The sequence below is a fragment of the Acipenser ruthenus genome, chromosome 49 (assembly GCF_902713425.1).
Source record: "Acipenser ruthenus chromosome 49, fAciRut3.2 maternal haplotype, whole genome shotgun sequence".
NCBI lineage: Eukaryota > Metazoa > Chordata > Actinopteri > Acipenseriformes > Acipenseridae > Acipenser > Acipenser ruthenus.
Window position 1 is genome coordinate 8,321,145 of NC_081237.1, and position 20,021 is coordinate 8,341,165.

Here is a 20,021-nt window from a genome sequence, read left to right on the forward strand (position 1 = left end):
ACTGCAATAATTGATGTGCCTGAAACAGAAGTCCACCGTGTCGGGTCTCTCCACCACAAGGAAACAGGAGCAGCCATACAAAATACTTTATTGGTGTCATTTCATCTCAGCTACAACTAGAACCTCCCATAATGGATAGGTCTTGATACACACCCCCCCACCCCCCAAGAAAGTACAACACAGCACTGTTCCCAAAATGAGCAGAACCCTACCGTCGCAAAGCTGTCCGACTGCCATGTTAAAAAAAAAAAAAAAACAAACAAGTGAACGAAAGACAAACAATAGTAACAGCGTTTCAATTTCTACTCAAATAATAAAAAAAATAAAAAGCATTTAAACACCCCCCCCCCCACCGCCCCACCCCCCCACAGGAGTTAGAAGCAGACCTGCCGTTGGAACTGCGCTTCATCATCATCATCATCATTATTATTATTGTTTTTCCTTTAAAAAGAAATCAACACTTTTTCAGAGTTGCAAGTACACATTGTATTTCGGCTGTTTGCAATTCAGAAACACACACACACACACACACACACACACACACACACACACACACACACACACAGTGTTCCCAAGGCAGTACAGATATCTGAAAAACAACAACGCAATACAATTTGTGTGTCGAATCTTACAGATGATCTCTCCCCGCTGGTACAGTAGTGTCCGGTTCCTTTGCTGCAGTTGAAGAGTCTTCCCCCTTCAGGGTGCAGTAGTGGATGAATTTGACCTCTCTTGACCAATTCTGTCATTTTTCAAAAAATCGTCCTGAATCCCACACGAGAGTCAGAAACTGTTACCGACTTCACATGGGACCACTGCGGAGAATAAACTGGGATTCGAACGCAGTCCTGCAGAGGTTACAGGAATCTAGATAGTGATCGAGTCAAGCCCTCAACCCCCCTCCGATTACAAGCAATTACAAACCAGTCTCTGCAGAGTCAGAGTCAATCTGCCCTCTTTTTGGCACGGGGTTTCGTGCAGGTTAACGAAAGTCACAAGGGCTCCAGAGTGGTTTGAAACAGACGAGTGTAGCTTGGGGTCTTTTTAGGAGGAAAAGTGGTTCATAAAAACAGTGAAAGAACAGCAGGAAGGGAATCACACTGCAGCACTGTACAACTTCATAAACCCCTCACAGGTTTACTGACTGCAGTGGAGGCCACTACTAAACATCAGTCCACAGGTTAGAAACAGTACGCATAGCTGTTCACAGTCCAGTCAAAGCCTCGTGTCCATTTGCAAAATTCTTCTTCACTAACGTTTATTATTTTTTGTTCACTACGTATTTTTTTTTATTTATTATTTATATAAAAAAAAGGTTTCTCCAGACAAGAACATTCATTGTCAATCAAGCTAGCGTCTAGAAATAAGCGAGAAGCTACCTTCCATCACTGCAGTGTAACATCATTCTTTCAGGAGTTAGACGACTGGTAAACAACACGCTCAGGGATTCTCAAAGCTCCGCCTCCTCCTGCTTGTCTCATTGGCTCGTTCCTCCTCAGTAGATGACCTCATAAACAGTGGCTTTCTTGTCACCGGAACCCGTGACGATGAACTGGTCGTCAGGAGAGATGTCACAGCTCAGGACAGAGGAGGATTCCTTCGACTACAAATAAATAAAACATGAACACATTTCAAACAGGACTAGTGTTTCTACAAGCGACGGTCAACTTGGCCTTACCAAGTTCATAAACTTATGAGAAGTGTGTAAACAATGTACTGAAGAGGTCTCCGGTGTAGTCCTGGGGTCAATGACCATTGCAGCGGTGTAACTGTAGTTCTAGTTCTGTAGCAGGTATCTGTATTTGCATTCGTGATGGCTCGGGTTACTTAGAATAATCAGGGTAAGCATGTTAAACATGTGGAGTGCTTTGTTACTTTTTACAATTGTAATTACTGCAGCATAACTATCTAATTACTATTATTACTATTATTATTACTATTATTACTATTACCTGGAATATACTGGCTCCGTAGGGCGTTCTCCAGGCGTTCAGGAGGTTATCCTTCCCAGTGCTTACAAACCATTTACCTGCAGGCACAAAACAAGCACAGAGTTGAGAGACTGGCTCTGCCAAATGGGACACACACCTGTCACAAAAACCTGGACGTCATCTGCACGTGTGCCAGGTTTCCAAGACACTGCTCGGCTGAAGAGCCAGACAGCTGCTCCTGTCTCTAATAGGGTGTGTGTGTGAGAAAGTGCAAGGTCCTGAAAACGCAGGGATGGAAAGAAGACTCCCATCGCAAAGCAGTTTGATCCATTCCTTGTTTTACTACTTAATACAAAAAAAGATTCACAGCTGAGCTTGTTACCTATACACTGTGTAATCAAGCACTTGACAGAAACACTTGAGCGAGACTTGCATCTTGCGCTATTAGGCTGGTACATGTAGACTGTATTACTGAAAGGGTTACACAGTGTACAGGAATGTCAAGCGTTAGGAATCTAGAAAACAGACCAGCTGTTACAGAAGACCGCTTTCGGAAAGGGGTCTGTCCAGCGTGACAGAAGGCTGTACTCACCGCAGTATGCAAACTTGAGAGACAGCACGCAGCTCTCGTGCAGGTGCAGCTGGTACTTGTCCGGTTTGGAGACGTGCAGGACTTCCACGTTGCTGCTCTCCATGCCCACTGCCAGCCACTCCCCGGTGGGGCAGTACCCCAGAGAGAAGATCTGCAACGACAACCAGGGCTCCGGGTTAGCCAGCCTCCCTGCCACACACCCAGCCCCAAGACAGAGGACACCAGCGCCTGCTTTCACAGACCAGGAGCAGCAGTGCGAGGGTCACTGGGGTCCGTGAAACCAGACGAAAATATCACACGCTACAAAACTGTAACCTGCTGGTTTAGGAGCCTGTAAGAGAGCCCCGAACAACGAGCCTCCCCACCCTCTCCCTCCCCCGGTACCTGTGAGGTGAAGTCGTGCTGCTGGAGCTGCCTGCCCTCCCTCAGGTCCCAGCAGCGCACCGTGTTGTCCAGCCCGCCTGTCCACAGCTTGGTCCCGTCGTTCGAGATGTCGATACAGCTGGCGCCGTCTGTGTGGCCCTGGAACTGCCTGTGGAGGAGCATTGAGGAGGGTCATTGCAGACAGACAAGCAGACAGCATTGAGGAGGGTCATTGCAGACAGACAGCATTGAGAGGGTCACTGCAGACAGACTCCCAGGACCCCCCTCTCCCAGGTCCCCCGCCCCCGAGATCCCCGGCTGGGCCGTGCTCCTACCTGACCAGGGTCTGGTTCTGCAGGTCCCACACCACGATGTTGCCGTCGCTGCAGCAGGAGAAGCACACTTTGGCGTCGGGGCTGATGGCGAGGGCGTAGCAGGCGGGCGCCGACGAGGTCAGCTCCGCCTTGATCCGGGGGGTGGGCGTGGCCAGGTCCCAGATCGACAGCGTGCTGGCCTCCCCGCCCACGATCAGGGTCCGCCCATCGGGGAGGAGCTTGCAGGAGCGGATGTAGTTATCACGGTTCTGCGGAGAGGGAGGGAGACAGAACGGGGGTCTATAATGCAGCGATCGTAAACGCCAGACACATTCAACAATCTCACCTTATACACCTTCGATTCACAGCTAAGCAAACAGATACTCAGATCTTGCATGACCTGCGACTGTGGTTTATTCTGTCCCCCTGATGGAATTAGGCGCCCTCCTTACCAGGCAGTCGAGCTGCGCCACGGGGCTCTTGGTGCCCGGCTGGCTCACGTCCCACACCTTGACGCAGCCCTTGCCCCCGGTGTAGACGTGGCGTGTGGAGTTGCTGATGGTCACGGCGCACACCACGTCTCCGTGGCTCAGCGTGTGGACCTGCCGGGCGTGGCGCGGGATGCCCGGGCCAATCAGAGCGTCCGGAGGGAAGGGCACCGGCTGCATCTGCCCGTCGGCGCTCACGTGGAACGAGTAGGCACTGCGGGGAGGGAGTTAGATAGAGATATGAGGACAGACAACACTACAGATAAACAACAGGCATGCACTGTCTCTGTGGGCTACACTGTAATCTAGACTTGTGCGAAGGAATTGCCCTTCAAAGCGACATGACCAGTTCACAAGCTTTACATACGAAAGGGGTCTGCTCTCACTTTCCTCAAAAAAAAGGAGTTCCACGCAAGTACCCAATTCAAACCTACTCGACAACTCCTCTGAATTGGCCAGACAGTACTACCCAAGATTGAACACTTGCATTTTTACATGTCAAGGGGCTAGAGCGAGTCTCAAGCCCTGCACAAAGAGACAGAGAGACAGACAGAAGCACAGGGCGGCAGAGGGTTTGCACTCACGGTTTCCCCGATGCAGAGGCAGCAGCGGCGGAGGCGGCCTGCATGCTGGCTGGCAGTCCTGGCACTCGGAGGTGTGGGTGGGAGTGGGGAGACTCGTACCCCACCTGCAGCAGACACAAGAGCGAGTTGGAAATGGAATGGATTAAAAAAAAAAAAAAAAAGGAATTGATCCCAACCCTGTCCGCAATGATAGATCTCAATGCTAATAAAGTATTCAAAACACAAAACAATGACTGGACCAGGCATTTTCAATAGGATACAGATCACGAAATCCATCAGTACCCCCCAAACCACCTATCAACCTGACCAGGGTCCCGTTCCGCACGGGTTCGGATCAGCAACAGCCTAGAGGGTGTCTCACAAATCAGGCATCTTAAGCGAGATCATGCAGAATATGAAGTTAAAATCAGGGTGTTTCCCTTCACCCTCTGTACCACACACCAGATCTGAATTCCTTCCTTCATCAAGACATTTCACACGTGAAAGATGACAATGATGCCTATGAGGTTAGACTCATGGGACTCCCTGTACTGTAGAACTTTTAGGCAGGTATTACACGTTCCTGTGTTGCGAGTGCGGGGTACTCACCACCGGCGGGCGTCCGTAGTTAGCAGCCGCGACCGCCGCGGCTCCGTTCATCTGCGGGGAGACGAGGTGCAGCCCTGCATACGCCCCCGCTGCAACTGCCATCTCCCCGTTCACCCCGGGGTGAGCCAGTCCGAACGAACCAGGGTACGAGCCCTGCATCGACAGGGGGTTCCGCAGAGCCAGAGCTGAGCAAAGAGAGAGAGAGAGAAGGGAGCACATCCATCAGAGGGCATTAGCAGAGCCTTCAGGAGTGTGTACGAGACAGGATAATCACGCAGCAGAACCCAGCCGGGAAGGTAAGCGCTACTGCCACCGTACAGGAGGGGGTGGAAATCAGACTCCCATTGCATAGCGCTTTCATCCAGTCCTGGTTTTATTATTAGGAGTTTAATACAGCACTGTCCTGTTGCAGCATTCTACAGTGTCAGTGCCTGCCTGCGTCCTGCAGCAGGAATCAGAGCTGTGCATTGAAAAGCTAGCAGGCAGCTCCACTTCTGAGGCAATGCCGACATCTGCTGGTGGAAAACAAGCAGTACACATGCCAGTATTGTGACTTGTTTAACCTGTACCTCCCAAAATTCCATTGAGGAGAATAAATAAATAAATAAATAAATAAATAAATAAATAAATGAATGAATGAATGAATGAAGTGCGATGCACAAACCTTAAAGCAAGCCATCACAGATTATATGCCCCATGTTCCAGTATATGGAAGCTACTGTATGCAAAATACAACATACAAAACGCATCCCAGGCCTCAATCACAAAAAAGGGTTACCGCCCAGCTCTCTTACCAAGGGGGTCGACCCCAGGCTTCCCAGGCATGGGTCTGAATTGTGGGGCGCTGCCGCTGGCGCTGGCCCCGGAACTGGGGCCGGGCGTGGACGACTCACTCGGGGGCATCGGAGTGCTGGACTTCAGTCCGGGGGTGCTGGACTTCTCATTCTGATTAGACAGGGAGAAACAACCAATCACAGCCTTCGTTTCACCAGGTTGAACCAGCTCGGAACAGATGTGCATTTTACAGAGGAACTAGGGGCTTGCTCTGGAGAGTTAGCAGCTAGCGTTGAGGGGAAAGATACCTCCCAACTCCCTAACACCAACTAACTTCCCAAACCAACTTAAAAAGTAGAATGTAATGCCATGTAGAATATTACTCCTGAGCATTTACTAATGTTATATATTTCTACAAGTTAGATTTTTTTTTTATAACACTCACAGACACCAGCTGTTCATAGTCATGAAACCCAGCCAGCGTGTAATGAGCAGTAATTATAATGCAGGTTTATAATTACAAAATCTCCTTCCTCCCTCCCCCATCTCTCCCCTCCCTCCTCCCTCCATGACAGCCGCGTGGCCAGGGCTCCTGAGCGTACCGCGGGGGGCTCCTTGCCCCGGGACGGGGAGGGTGCGCTGCCGGACGAGCCCATGGAAGTGGGGCTGACCTGTGCCAGCTCCTTCCGCTGAAGGTGCAGCTTGTCCAGCCCGTTCTCTCGGGACGAGTAGGAGTGGACGCTGCGCGGGGAGGCTGGGTCCTGGGGACAGAACAGCAGATCAGTCAATCCACAGCTATCCAGCAATATACAGGGAAGGAAAGAAGACTCACATTGCATAGCAATTCCACCCATTCCAAGTTTTACTATGAGCTTGATTAGCCACAGTGTGTGAGTAACAGAATCAACCGTTATGCAGTGGGAGTCTCATTTCCATCCCTGTATACTGATCACTTTAAGGGCTCATTTATAAAACCACTATAAAATTAAAACATTTGCTCTCCAGGACGTAAGCGCTGAGATGAAACATCCAAGGGGGGGTCCCAGGGGAGAGCAGTCGCATCTTGAATTGAATACTAAACACAAGCCAGAAGGACTCCAGCACATTCACTGCAAGAATCATAAAACCTCAAGCATCGTCTCAGCCAATTATGTTCCCTGTGGAGCAGTCGTTATCCCACAGGCAGGAAAAGCTAACAGGGCTTTGGAAACGCTTTGGAGACTCTTTAAAACTGCGTCAGTCACTCCCATTATTCCCCTTCAGAGCGGGACACCTGACTGTCAACGCGAGCGATTATCTACAAGGTCATGACTGCCCTGTCGGACGTTCACCCCGTCTTACTCCTAAAAGCTTCCTGTAAAAGTACAGCATGCAAATAAATGGCTTGTGGTCACACTTCATATTAAAGTCTGTGCCGGATCAAACCTTGTGTGAAAGCAAAGTGAAAATGTTATTATTTTTTTAAACATTTTAAATTGACAGGTCGACGGGTATCCTGGCAGTCGGAGCTGGCGGATTTCGCTGCTGTGAAACCGATCCAGCTTTAAACAGCTGCACAAACCTCATCCACCACCAAGTTGTCATCGCTTTTATCAGCATCACTACCCTACAGAAGAAAAAACAAACAAACAAAAAGAAAAATGTAAGCTTTGGGTAGAGCTGCAAACGCACCGCAGAGGCAAGCTTGGTTATACAATTAGGAAAAGGATTAACCTCTTCACAGCTCATGGGCTTAAAGGAAACCTTCTTAAATATGATAAAAAGATCAATTACAATTGACATATACCAGTAGCTATCTATCTATCTATCTATCTATATATATCTATATATAAATAAATCAAAAAGAAAAAGGTAATGTAAGTACACAAAAATGTGAATAACTGATAACATCAATTATATCAGGATATCAAGTTTTTCTTCAGCTGGACGAATCAATGCCATAGTTTACTTGAGCATCACTGCAGATCAATCACCTAACAATGCAGCACACTACTCTGGTGCCGATTGCTACTTCAGGCATCTTTCCTGGCCACCACAATCCAATTGAGCAAGCTTGGGAGGAACTTGAACAATCGTCATGAAGACCCTCTCTGCACCGACTGAGTGAAACACGAATGACCGAACGGAGACGCCTTCCAGCACCTTGCGGAGTCTGTGCCACGTCGTGCCAGGCTGATCTAAATGGTGGTGCAGTGCGATGCAAGCTACAGGTCCTGATGAAGTTGCCAGGCAGGGCAGGTATTTGTAATGCTTTAGAATAGCTCAGGTTTAAAAAGCAAAGCAAAGCGTACGTAGTCTGTCATGAAGTCCTTCTCCTCGGCTTTCCTCTTCTTGCCGTTGCTCAGGTAGTCTGCTTGAGCCCGGCCTTTGTCCCCGTTCGACAGAGAGCTCTGAGAGAGGAAACGCGAGTTAAACAGGAGCAGCATCAAACACCTTCAATTAAATCCCCCTCACATGCAAGTCAATAAGGGAAAACGCACCCTTAAGCGTTCTGCTAAAACAGAATACTTAACGTGGTTTGTGCAGTCAGCTCCAGCTCTTCAAATCTCATGTCAGCTGCTTTTTCATGTTTTCTATGATGTTTGAATACCTCACAGCAGCTTAGAAGGGATTATGTTTTTATATCTCATATTAAGACTTATTTGACTTGGCTTTTGAAATTTAAAAAAAGTAATAAAAACACACATCTGTAAAGCGATCTGGGACAGCCTTGGTCGTGAACGCTGCTATATAAAATCAAAAACGGTGCTGCCGTTGATTTTTGCAGTTCTGTGGTTCTGGGTTCAGTCAATCCATTTTCTCTATACCCATCTTTTCCAGTCTCTTCAATTAGTTTACATCCTAATTAATAATGAAAACGCACAGCCCCAGTAGCTGCAATGCTTTGAGTGCGGACTCTTTAAAGCCCTGCTGTTTGCACTCCAGCGACCTGCCTGACTCGGACAGCTCCCTGATATACACTGTGTCAGACAGGGCACTGACACCATCGCTCAGCCTGCCTGCCTGCCTCTCTGCGCTATAAATACTCTGCGGTGAGCTCTGGAGGATGTGGCGAGACCCCGGGGTGTAAATAACGTCTTTCAGAGCCTCACATCTCCGGCCCGACTCTGCATGTGGGAACCACAAGACCGGGCAGCGAGCCAGCACAGCCTCGGAGCCCAGCAGCTGCCAGCAGCACTGTGAAGCTGCTCCACTTATTCAGGAATGCTTGGGTTTCGTTTGCCCCCCCCTCAACACATTTAAATACAGAGCTCCACCTTTAAAAAGGGCAGCTGTTTATACAGAGAAGCCAGTTGTGAGACAGCATGGTCGTGGCTCTTGCCCCATGATCCATTCCACTAGCGCGTCCTCTCTCGTTAAGAAGCACAACACAAACAGCACGGTCTGGTAACTATGGACCCGACTGCAGCATCACGAAGCAGGAGCACAGTATAGAAATTCTAAAACATTATTATTATTTTATTATTATTATTTATTTATTAGCAGACACCCTTATCCAGGGCGACTTACAATTGTTACAATATCACATTATTTTTATATACAATTACCCATTTATACAGTTGGGTTTTTACTGGAGCAATCTAGGTAAAGTACCTTGCTCAAGGGTACAGCAGCAGTGTCCCCCACCTGGGACTGAACCCACGACCCTCCGGTCAAGAGTTTAGAGCCCTAACCACTACTCCACACAGCTATATATATATATATATATATATATATATATATATATATATATATTTTTTTTTTAGTTCTGGATTTTTTGAATTTAGCACTGATGGAGTGTTTTGTACTTAATAAATAAATAGGGGTAAGTTGTTTTCTTAGTTTAGCACCGTTAAGGTTTAATTGAAAGTTAGTAAATGTCACACAATCATAGCTCCACGATCAGGGGAAAAAAAAAAAAATCTCTCAATCAGAATCAATAACTAATCAAACGGATCAATGAAAGGACGGTCTCTACTCACCGGCCCTGGCTCCCGATCTGCTTCCATGGCGAGAAATGCAGCACCCCGAAAGAAGCCAAAACAAACCAAAACAGACAAAACTGTCACACAGAGCTCAGACCCAACGAGGACGACCAAGAACGACACGCACTGAATTCTGTACCAATCGTGGCAGTCCTCACTGGAGAAACATTTTGGGGTACCGCTGCACTTGAGATGGCTTGATCATTAAAATATTTTGCATTGATGATTTAGCTAAATCAGGGGTACCAAGATATTTACTGAGTAAATGGGATAAAGGGGCACTGAAAGGTTTCAAGGCTGGCGACGCAGCAGTGGATAATTGTGTAACACACCCCCTCTCTCTCACACACTGTGTCTCACTCGCTGTCTCTCACTCGCGGTACCTCTATGATGCTCAGCCGCTGCTGCCACCGCCTCCAGGTGGCTCCGCTCCTCCTTGGCTGCGAGCTGCGCCTGGACCCCCAGGGCCCCCGAGAGGGCCAGCAGACTAGAGCCCCCCCCTAGGGCTGCCAAACCCGGGTGCTGCAGGCCGGAGGGGTGAGAGGTCAAGGGGAGCCCCTGTGCATGGTGGGACAGGTGCTGAGCCTGGAGCTGGTGCTGTAGGGAGAGAGTGGAGAAAGAGAGAGAGAGAGGGGGATCATACCGCTTCAAACAACAACTGCACCTCTAGAATAATTTATGTTTGTACACCGAATGCCTGTATGAAACCCATCTACAGCCTGCTAGGACGACGCTGCAAAGGATAATATTGCACGTTCCCATATTTGTTTTGAATCCGGCTTAAATTTATTTTTTAAAGCGACACAGAACAATGATAATAAAAAATGATAAACTGAACAGTAATCATGAGAATAAAATCATAAGAATGAGAAAGATGGAAATACACACTGTGGGCGGCAGAGGGGGGAGTCCACGTACCCCTATCGCGGCATTCAACTCCCCCATAGTCACCTGCTTGGCACGCTCCATGGCCTGAACCACCTGCTGCTGGTGCTGGCAGAAGAAACCAAAATACAAAATTAAAGGAGGGTGATTTAGAGGATGGAAAGGAGCAGTATCCCATGGTAACAAAAACAAACGAATATGGATTTTTCATTTCATAATATTCTTTCAAAATGTTATTAGAATATTGTTTTTTTTTTTGAAATTCTGAATTACTGGAAAACAAAACCGTATAGATAAAATAAAAAAAACACCTTACCTCCTGAGACAGGAAAGGAATGATCTGGGCGCAGATCACATTCAGCCTCTTGGAGATTTCGGTCTGCAATAGGAAAATGACACTGTAACAACCACGCTTTGTAACTACTGTGTAATTACATTGACGTTTTGTATCCGCATGGTAACACCAGGATACAGCCTGCTCCAGGCAGTGACACACACCACCAGGGATCCCCAAACTACTACTGAATAACAGCTAACAAAGGACGTATTTATAGGTACACTTTTAAACCCTAAGGAAGTTACAAGCTCACCAGAGCGCCAATCAATCAATAATATAAGCAAGCTTACCATTCTACTTTAAACATTACAAATACTTCTGTGTAGTCCTAATAAAAACAACAAAACAGTATTCACATGAAAAACTAAATCTGAAAATCTGTGTTGGTGTTGCTCTGCAGAAAACTGATTCCTAGGATCCCTGCTTATTACACAAGCAGTTACCAAGCAAGTACAGGAACCACCTAGCTAGTTATTACAGTGTTATAGAACATACCCAACCATTAAGTCATCTGTGCCATGCGCAACTAAATCCGAAAGCAAAAAAAAAAAACACACACACATGCTGGGTTAAAGTAAGATTTTGTAATCCATTGCCTGTGTTGTATTTCAGGGATGTGTGCAGCATCTGCCACCTTCACTGTAGTTACCGACTGATCATCCACTTATTTCAGCTGCCTGTACAATACAGAACTGGTCTAACTTAATAAGTACAGTGCAGCTACCCATAACATTCATACAGCATAGAATTATATAAATCTAATAAAAACACAGATACAACAAAGGCAGAGCGATGCATTCGTGCAGAGTGCACCTCCCTCGGTAACACTCAATACAATAGCTCACTTTTGTCTGGCAATGCACTGTAAGGTGGTGTCGACAGTAAATTCTAAGAGTCCTATACTTTCCTGTATAAGGAACCTTCGCTGATTCATATATATATATTTTTGGATGTGCAAGTCAGATAGCAAAATAAGGAGGGATCGCTGTACTGTCCATTACTCTGTGTGTGTGTGGGGGGGGGGCAGGGTAGGATGGAAGGTATAAAGCAATACAGCTCTCTCTCCTAATCACACACCACTGCCCCCAGCTCACAATTCTCCATCAGACACGACTGCCACTCACACCCCCGCCTTCAGCACCGGGGTCTGCAAATTGCTTGTAAATGATTTATTAATGAAGGGAAGTGAGGCAGCCCCCACACAACCAGGCTCCAGAGACAGAGCCCAGAGCCTTTCAGAGGATTAATAGAAAAAGATCCATCACCACAGTCTCGAGAGAGAGGAAATGATTTCTTGTTAGTGAATGCCAGCTCCGAAATGACCTCTTCAGGAGGGAGGGAGGGACGGAGGGAGAGAGGGAGAGAGATGGGAAAAATTGAAAATAGGTTGGGGGGTACAGGGATGTACATAAGACTCCCAATCCATAGCAGGTTGATTCATTTCTGATTTTACTATGAGTTTAATAACACACACCTGAGCTATACACAGTGGCTAATCAAGCTTGTAGTAAACCTGGAATGGGTGAAACCGCTGTGCAATAGGACTTGTTTTCCATCCCTGGGGTCGGGAGCTTTTATATCTTCTCAACATTAAAAGGTTTAGCCAAGGCTTCCAAACCGTATTTTTTAGTGCGGGCTACCTCAGCAGTTTTTGTCCTGTTCCCCTGCCCCCCCTCTCACTCTCGTTAGCGGATTAGCGCTTGTGTTATTGAAATGCTCACTTTATTCCCCGATGCGTTTGCTGTAATTAGCGGATCAATTAGGAGGAGCGGGGGTGTTGAATTCCAGAGGGACCAGGCTTGTGAAAATGATCTTTCACACGTTCACCGCTACTTGACAGGATCAGACATCACATAAACCAGTGCTGGGAACAATGTATTCATTTGTATATTGGAATTTATAAAACTGACTGCGATGGATAGACAGAAAGATAGGGAGATAGACAGATCGATATTAGTATGAATTCCTTCATAACGAGAAATATTAAGAAGTGCGACGCCTTCCTTACCTGTTTGTGCATTTCGATATTAAGGCCGTAGGACATTTCATAGTACTGAAAAACAAAAGAAATGAAAAAAGAATTACAACACAGAGCCGTTACAAAGACATTCCGCGGCAGGAACGCTCTGCACATGCCATTACCATTACAAAAGCAGCAGTGACATCTTCTTTAAAAAGCTGGCCCGCTAACCAAACGCCAGTGCCAGAAGGCCCTCGGTTGCTAGGCGACGCAAAAAAACTGAAAAAAGCCTTGCGCCGTACCCCCTCACTCACCATCACGTAGTGCCTCTGGATTTCTGTCTTCTCTGTTGCCAGCTTTTCACATTCCAGTTTCAGACTGTGTGAGAGAGAAAGAAAGAGACGCACACATTGGTGAAAAAAAACAAAAAAAAAACAGGAGTTCAGAGCCAAGTTCCTGAGCAAGGCTGCAACATCAAAAGTGTCTCAAACTATTTTAATATAGGGGACCTATAAAACCTCGCAAACAAGAAAAAACTGCATTGCGGTGAATGTAAGTGTTTCTATAATATTTGTCCAGGGATAGAAATACGACTCTTCCTGCATATAGCAGTTTCACTTATTCCAGGTTTTAATACATGCTTGATTAGCTCCAGTGTAGCGGTAACAAGCTCAGGTGTGTCTTATTAAAGTTCATAGTGAAACCAGGAATGGATCAAACTGCAATGCAATGGGAGTCTCACTTCCAGCCCTGTAAAACACACAACGCAGTGCCCAATAGACACTTCCCACAAGGTGATAAGCTTCTGTGTGCCTCTGGGGCTTTCAGTTCTCCACCTAGCCTGAGAAACGAAGCCACATTCTCAGAGATGCCCTGCTCGCTTCGCCTGCAAAACGATCACAAAAACGGCAGAACTGTATCTGTGGGTTCCTCACTGCGGTCAGCCGCCATGCACTGCGTAGCGTTACAAAGAAAAACCACAAACCCCCGCGCCCACACCCAGAGCTTGTGGCAGAGCTTGTGGTGCAACGGACCGCTGAGAGAGGGAGGCTTAAACAGAGTCTGCCGTTGCAGAAACGCCACAGAAACACAAACCACGAGATGATTCAAACTGCTCTGCAATAGAGACGTGTCATTAATGTATTGATTTAAAAACAAGAAAAGCCATCCTTCCCTCACCTTTACAACCGAGTACCAATCGATGGCAGTTATCTTCCGTTTTAAAAGCAGATTGGAAGAGAGTTTGCCTCTCATCCAGGGGGCGTTTACATTGTTACTGCTCTAATGCAATGGGAGTCTTACAAAGCTCAGAGAAACAGACCCTGTAAAGACTGATTGGGTGTGTTTTCAGCACCCAGTATCATTAAGCTCATGGTAAAACACGGGATGGCTCATTTGGCGATGCAAAGACACTGAAAACGCACCCATGCCTGAAATTACTCAAAAACATTATTAAAAGAAAGGACTTGGAAGAAAACCGTTGTGTTATGTTATTGTGGATACTGCATCATGCACAGCGGATGCACATTTTGTTCAATTCTCCCCTGAACACCCAGGTAATAGCTTACTGCCTGAGACCGATCCTTGGCAATTCATCCTTGGCTACGTGTTACTCTGTGTAACAATTCAGCAGGGCTCCTGCAAACTAGACTTGCTTGCAAATGGCAGGTTTATCCTACAATCAGAGCCGAGGGTCTGTGAAGTCAGAATATGATTAATGCTGCTACATTACAAAACGGCAACATGTAATCATTCCAGCTCGGATTTATTCACCCAGCCGCACATGCTCAGAGAAGACTGACTCGTTCAAACAGATGGGGGAAGCCGGGACTAAATGCATTCACAGAGATGGCAATAAGACGCTCCTACTGCATAGCAGTTTCACCCATTCCAGGTTTTACTGCGCGCTTGATTAGCTCCAGTGTATAGGTAACAAGCTCAGGTGTGTCTTATTAAAGTCATAGCAAAGCCAGGATGGGATCAAACTGCTACGCAATGGGAGTCTTCTTTCCATCCCTGCATTCGTATGCATTCACAGATTGGAAAACTCAGCGTCCAGGACCAGACATATGCAAAAAATAAAAAAAGAAACAAAGTTGGTGTCTGCCTAACACGCCGAGTCACGCCACTGAAAATGTTCTGCTGAACTTCAAGTGCCCCAATTAGAGTGTGCAAATTAAATCACACATGACTGTACATGGCAAGCAGCATCGCAGACATCCATGCAGTCTGACAGCCTCTCCTAGACTGTGTTTCTATCATCTTATCAATCAGTGCTTGCTGGTGCACCTTCATCTTAAAGTCTCAAAACTAGAAACAAAATCAATTTGAGGTTCCCGTGCATCCAAGTGATTAGCTGCAGTTTTTTTTTCTTCTCAAAACCACTTTTTACTGCAAACGAAAGAATCACATTCAAAATCTGTCCCCCAATAATATAAAATCAGCTCTCCCCTTACTAGTCCCCGTATAGCTCACATTGATTTTCATTTTTCAATCTCTCAAGTGTTGGAGAAGATCGCTCTGCTGCCTGCCTGCTGACCGTGTAGTTCGATACACAAGAGAAGCACAGAATCCACCCGGAGAGATTTCAACTGAGCGATTAACAAGCCTGTGAAGCTACAAGCCATCTTCTACTGGGACTCAACTGGCTCTGAATTCAATAGCGATGCAAAATTAATAAAACTGACTGATAAATTACTGACTGCCAACAGGGAGGGATGCAAATTAATCACATGCTAGAGAGTGGTAAGTCGCCAGTCTCTTTAGAATGAGGCATTAGCAGGGCTATAGGAACTTCCTGTAGAGCTAGAAGGACCACTTGCAGCTGTTCCAGGTCCAAGTCATTTGCTGTATAAGTTATAACCCTCAGCGAGACACTGGTACTACTGCTACTTAGCAGCTCAGCGAAGGGCAGGAGCTCCTACAGTACGCAGTAAACTACATCCAACCCCGCGAGGTACCTGTGGTACTGCGTCTGCAGGAACTGGAACTCCTCTTTGATGCGGTCCAGAGTCTCGGGGTACGTCAGTTTCAGAGACTGGGGGGTCCCGGGGGCGCCCGCAGCAGAGGCAGACGAGCCGGGGGGAGGAGCCAGCGGGGCCTGGAGGGGGGCAAGCAAAACAACTCATCACTACAGTGGGAATACAACACAGGGAAGGAAAGAAGACATACAACAGGAGACTTTCGTCAGGGAAGTCTAAACCTGGTTTCGGACGTGTCATTAAAAGACTTTTAAAAAAAAAAAGGTTTGGTTAAGATTTTATTCTCCATTTAAAAACATTTGAACTGACCCCCCCCCACCCCTTCAAAATGCCCGTCTGTCCATTTACTGTCTGGAAAGGGAAGTAGACTTTCCAGTTGGAAGGCTTTGAGAGCCGGTGTCGGGTGCAGTGGCGGATTTGTTTACTGCAGAGGTTTTTGCGTCAAACCTGCAGTTATTTTTTTCGCTTGGATTGCAAGAAGACAAAATCACACCGAGTGTTTTCTGTCACGGACATCAAAGGAGAAGGACGACGTCCTAAAAAGCGTTTACGCTACCGATAAGGGTCAGAGCCAGGCTGTGGGCGCTGCTCTTGTTCTGCTAGCGTTAGAGGAGAGGGAACGTCTCTCAGGATTACACTTCTCGTTGCCCATGAAGGGACAGCTAGCTGCTCACGAATGCCCTGCTAATGGGAGTCAATCCATCCCTTGCAGCTGGTTTACAATGCAGACCGAGAGCTCCTTAATGAGTCCAAGCCTTGTTGTAAAAACAAACATCTATGTCCCATTAAACTCCAGACGCCCTCTTCACAGACATTCCTGCCACGTGTTTGGGCTAGTGTTCATCTTGTTTGTCTTGTTCAACGCAGAACCAGTGGTGAACATGCCTCTCTCTCTTAAAGGTGCAGCAGCCTACCCCTTCTTAACTTCAGCACCCTTTTTTTTTTTTTTTTTTTTTTTTGCAGGTCAGATTGGTCCCTTCCCAGCTCCAACTGCAGGGCTTGAAACACAAAATAAAATTAAGCTGATTGAGGAAGCAGCATGACACCACTAAAGTTAACAAGGCGTGCAAGTTAACAACACACAACACCCCCCCTGCCAAGGATATTAAATGCGTTGCATGAATCAGTACCTAGAAAAAACAAACAAGCGAAAAACAACTCATTCAAAGGCAGGTCATTACGACCTCGATCAGGGATGGAAATAAGACTCCTGTTGCAGGTTTGAACACTTGATCAGCCACAGTGTATAGGCAACAAGCTCAGGTGCGTCCCATTAAAGTACAACCAGCAATGCATCAAACCTCTATGTAATGGGAGTCTTATTCCATCCCTGCAGAAATCTGACACCCACCACCTCCCATGTGCTAGAACTGTGATTTCCAGAAGTCTCCCTCTCTCTCGCTCTTCTCTACAGTACGCTGCACAAACCCATATTTTCAAACCGCATGCACTGACTACAAAACACATTTCATTGGCACTTGGGGGTCTCCAGAGAACAGCACACATGTATGGCTCCACAGCCTTAAAGGAGCAATGCTTTGAAAGGTTTGCGTTCGTGCTGCAGTGTTTGGTAACCCTACTGCAGGAGTAGCTGTTTTGTCTGTGCCAATGGCTTTACTGCTAAAGCTTCCCAGCAACTTGGAAATCAAACAACAAGTCTGCAGCATGAGTCGAGTCATATCTGGGATGTATTCATTCCAAGACGCCCAGAGCTTTTATATTCTATGCAAGCCATCTGCAAGTCACCGAGCAACTTTCAAGCTCAAACACCGGTCTATGTAGCTATTTTTTTTTACCTATGCCACCTAAAGAAGGCAGAAGCTGAAATGTTGTAGCCGTGTATTAGCACGACGAGGGTTCAGTCTATCAACGGCTTTTCTTCTTTGTTAATTATTTCTAGTGATTGATGAGCACCCTGTTGGATCCTGACTCTCCTTGGATAGAGAGCTGTTTGTGGATTCTCTGTCGTATTAGCAGTCTATTCAACATGGTTTTACATAAAGACACTTTTAGAAATCAGCATGGGGGCACTCCGAGTTTTAAATTGAAAAGGGCAAACAGAGTAATTTTATATAAAATGTTGCTTTTAAATCTTTTTACTAAAAAAATAACAATTGAGCACTGTCCTTACAAACCACACTCCACATATAATAATGTATGTGGTTTCAGTTATGGGGTATTTAAAAGTTACTTACCTTCAGGACTGGATAAATATATACACAGGTACAGCCGAAAAAATACAATTAACAATTGCAAGAGAATTCAAGACACCTACACATTACAACACGTGTGCCACACAGGTTCTAGAGGAGAACACCAGTTACAACACAGCCTGCTTGTGGCAGTGCCATAACATACCCAACACATGCAAAGTACATGATTATACAGCACTTTCCCTTCCTTAATCTGTGCCATTTCAGAGGAGACGTAAAACACGTCAATTAACGATTTAAAATCTATCAGGGACACCCAGCTTCTGTTTGTAAATTGCATGCCTTCACAAAAATCAATAGGTCCCCTTGTCATGAAACTTGCAACTAAAGCATATTATTATTTACACCACCTCTATTGGATTACAGCGCCTTCCCTTATGAATTTCAAATCTATAACGCGGGCAATACCATCATCATAATATTAAGGATACTGTATTACATTATTAGCATCATCCACGTGGGCTATTCGAATGAATAAACTGAAGTAATCACTTCTGAAGCCAGTGTTTTTGCAATAGCTGCTCTGCTCAGATTTTGACCACCATAAAATAAATAGTTCTATGCAAAGCATCTGTGCATCGTCACCTTCATTATAATAGTCAAAATCAGATTAGTTGCGTGTTTGTTTTTCTGAAACCACCTGAACTTGATCACAAGCACCCGGTTGCTGTTTTAACAATATAGTTGTTAAACAAACCGATGAAGTAGCCAAGTTAGCGAGCAACGCTGGCGGACGGATAACCATTTTTTCCCCCACACACAAACATGCGTGCAAGACATTCTGCAGCGTAGCATTAAGACTAGATAACTGGATGAAAAGAGAGAGAGAGAGAGAGAGAGAGAGAGAGAGAGAGACGTGTTTGGAAACAAAACCACAAAAACTTTCCAATGAAATAAAAGTGTTACAAACGAATAAGCAATGGAAATAACGCGGATACTTACTGGGGGGCGGTTCTGAGGAAACATTATATATATATATATATTATTTTTTTTCAAAGATTTGAAATGGAGAACACAATAAAAACACGCTGAGGGTTAAAAGCACATCACAGCCCGACACAGGCCTCTCGTAGTCCAAGCAGCAGCAGAAATGCGACTGAAGCTCGTTTTCCACTCCCGGCTTCCTTTGTTCTTCCCGATCGCCACAGAAAAAAAAGCAAAGAAATACTATTGTGTTTTTAAAGCGTCGGTTGCCCAGCCAAGTCAGCGAATTTAGCAGAAGTAAAACATAGTAATTATAAGAATTATACAAAAAACACTCATGTGGTACTTTAAAAAATAAATAACAATAGCAATCCAGAGATATTGTTATCGCTTCCGGAAATATGAACGCAGACTCCACGTTGTTTTTTAAGAAACGTCCTTATTCAAGATTCAGCACATACTCGTCCCTTTGTTTCCGTCTGTGGCCCGACTCGCCTTGCTTCGTTTCTTCCCTCGGTTTCACTCGCAGATGCAGTCGCTGCTCGCTTTCTGATGTATTTCTTGCAGGAGTACCTAAAACGACTGCCGTACAAACCCGGAGCAGAGAAATGCAAGATTATAATTATACAGCGTCAAATTTCATGCATTTCAGAGCTGCTTCAGCGTGCGGCTGCGATCTGTTTTAAGTTGTTTCCACGGTATTCCTTTTGGTTACAATCAGGCAAAACGTCCACCCAAGATATCCATCGAAGATTTTATAGATTTAAATTGTAAACTTAAGTTTTTCATCTTGGAAATAGAAAAAAAAGCAAACAGTGAGACTGTTATGAAAACAAAATCCACGGTATTAATGTCATTCTTCTCCACCACCCCCAACAAATCAATAATCCCAAATATACAATATATCTTTATCCCTGTTATACTACAAACAATCCCCCGGTGTCTTGTGTTCTTTATTATTATTATTTATTGTTTAATTGTCGCGGTTCCCCCAGGTTTAGTTTGATATATCTGTAAATCCGATCAGGGAGTGTATGCAGTGAAAGAGATCATGAATGAATGAAAACTCCACGTGGGTTTGGTCTGTTTCAGACGACACAGCGGCGCCGACCAATCCGCTGG

General features: G+C 45.8%; 1 protein-coding gene across 5 annotated transcripts; it reads right to left on the reverse strand.

Annotated features, from left to right (window-relative positions):
• Window positions 1–71: 71 nt before the first annotated feature.
• LOC117962278 (transducin-like enhancer protein 1) lies at window positions 72–19,970 on the reverse strand. 5 transcript variants are annotated; one of them, XM_059014869.1, is made up of 21 exons: window positions 19,361–19,969; window positions 18,918–19,106; window positions 15,742–15,881; window positions 13,096–13,159; window positions 12,830–12,874; window positions 10,801–10,863; window positions 10,488–10,592; window positions 9,982–10,196; window positions 9,597–9,651; window positions 7,926–8,024; window positions 7,196–7,240; window positions 6,237–6,395; window positions 5,655–5,805; window positions 4,861–5,045; window positions 4,273–4,376; window positions 3,653–3,902; window positions 3,222–3,469; window positions 2,908–3,055; window positions 2,524–2,674; window positions 1,953–2,029; window positions 72–1,603 (listed from the first exon to the last, which is right to left on the reverse strand). In XM_059014869.1, the coding sequence occupies exons 2-21, from the start codon at window positions 18,939–18,941 to the stop codon at window positions 1,496–1,498; spliced, it is 2,436 nt and encodes an 811-aa protein (XP_058870852.1). In that variant the 5' UTR covers window positions 18,942–19,106; window positions 19,361–19,969; the 3' UTR covers window positions 72–1,495. The 5 variants fall into 5 exon arrangements, with proteins under 5 accessions (XP_058870852.1, XP_058870854.1, XP_058870853.1 ...); XM_059014871.1 differs by having other exon boundaries at window positions 10,551–10,592; window positions 18,918–19,970; XM_059014870.1 differs by having other exon boundaries at window positions 10,518–10,592; window positions 18,918–19,969.
• Window positions 19,971–20,021: the final 51 nt, after the last annotated feature.

What these genes read in the sequence shown, in the direction of transcription:
- LOC117962278 (XM_059014869.1), bottom strand. Translation starts at nt 18,941, where the DNA reads ATGTTTCCTCAGAACCGCCCCCCA. An exon ending in TTCCTCAGAACCGCCCCCCA is followed by an intron (nt 15,882 to 18,917) that starts GTAAGTATCCGC and finishes GCCCCCCTCCAG; the next exon opens with GCCCCGCTGGCTCCTCCCCC. An exon ending in GGGGCAAGGAGCCCCCCGCG is followed by an intron (nt 5,806 to 6,236) that starts GTACGCTCAGGA and finishes CTGTCTAATCAG; the next exon opens with AATGAGAAGTCCAGCACCCC.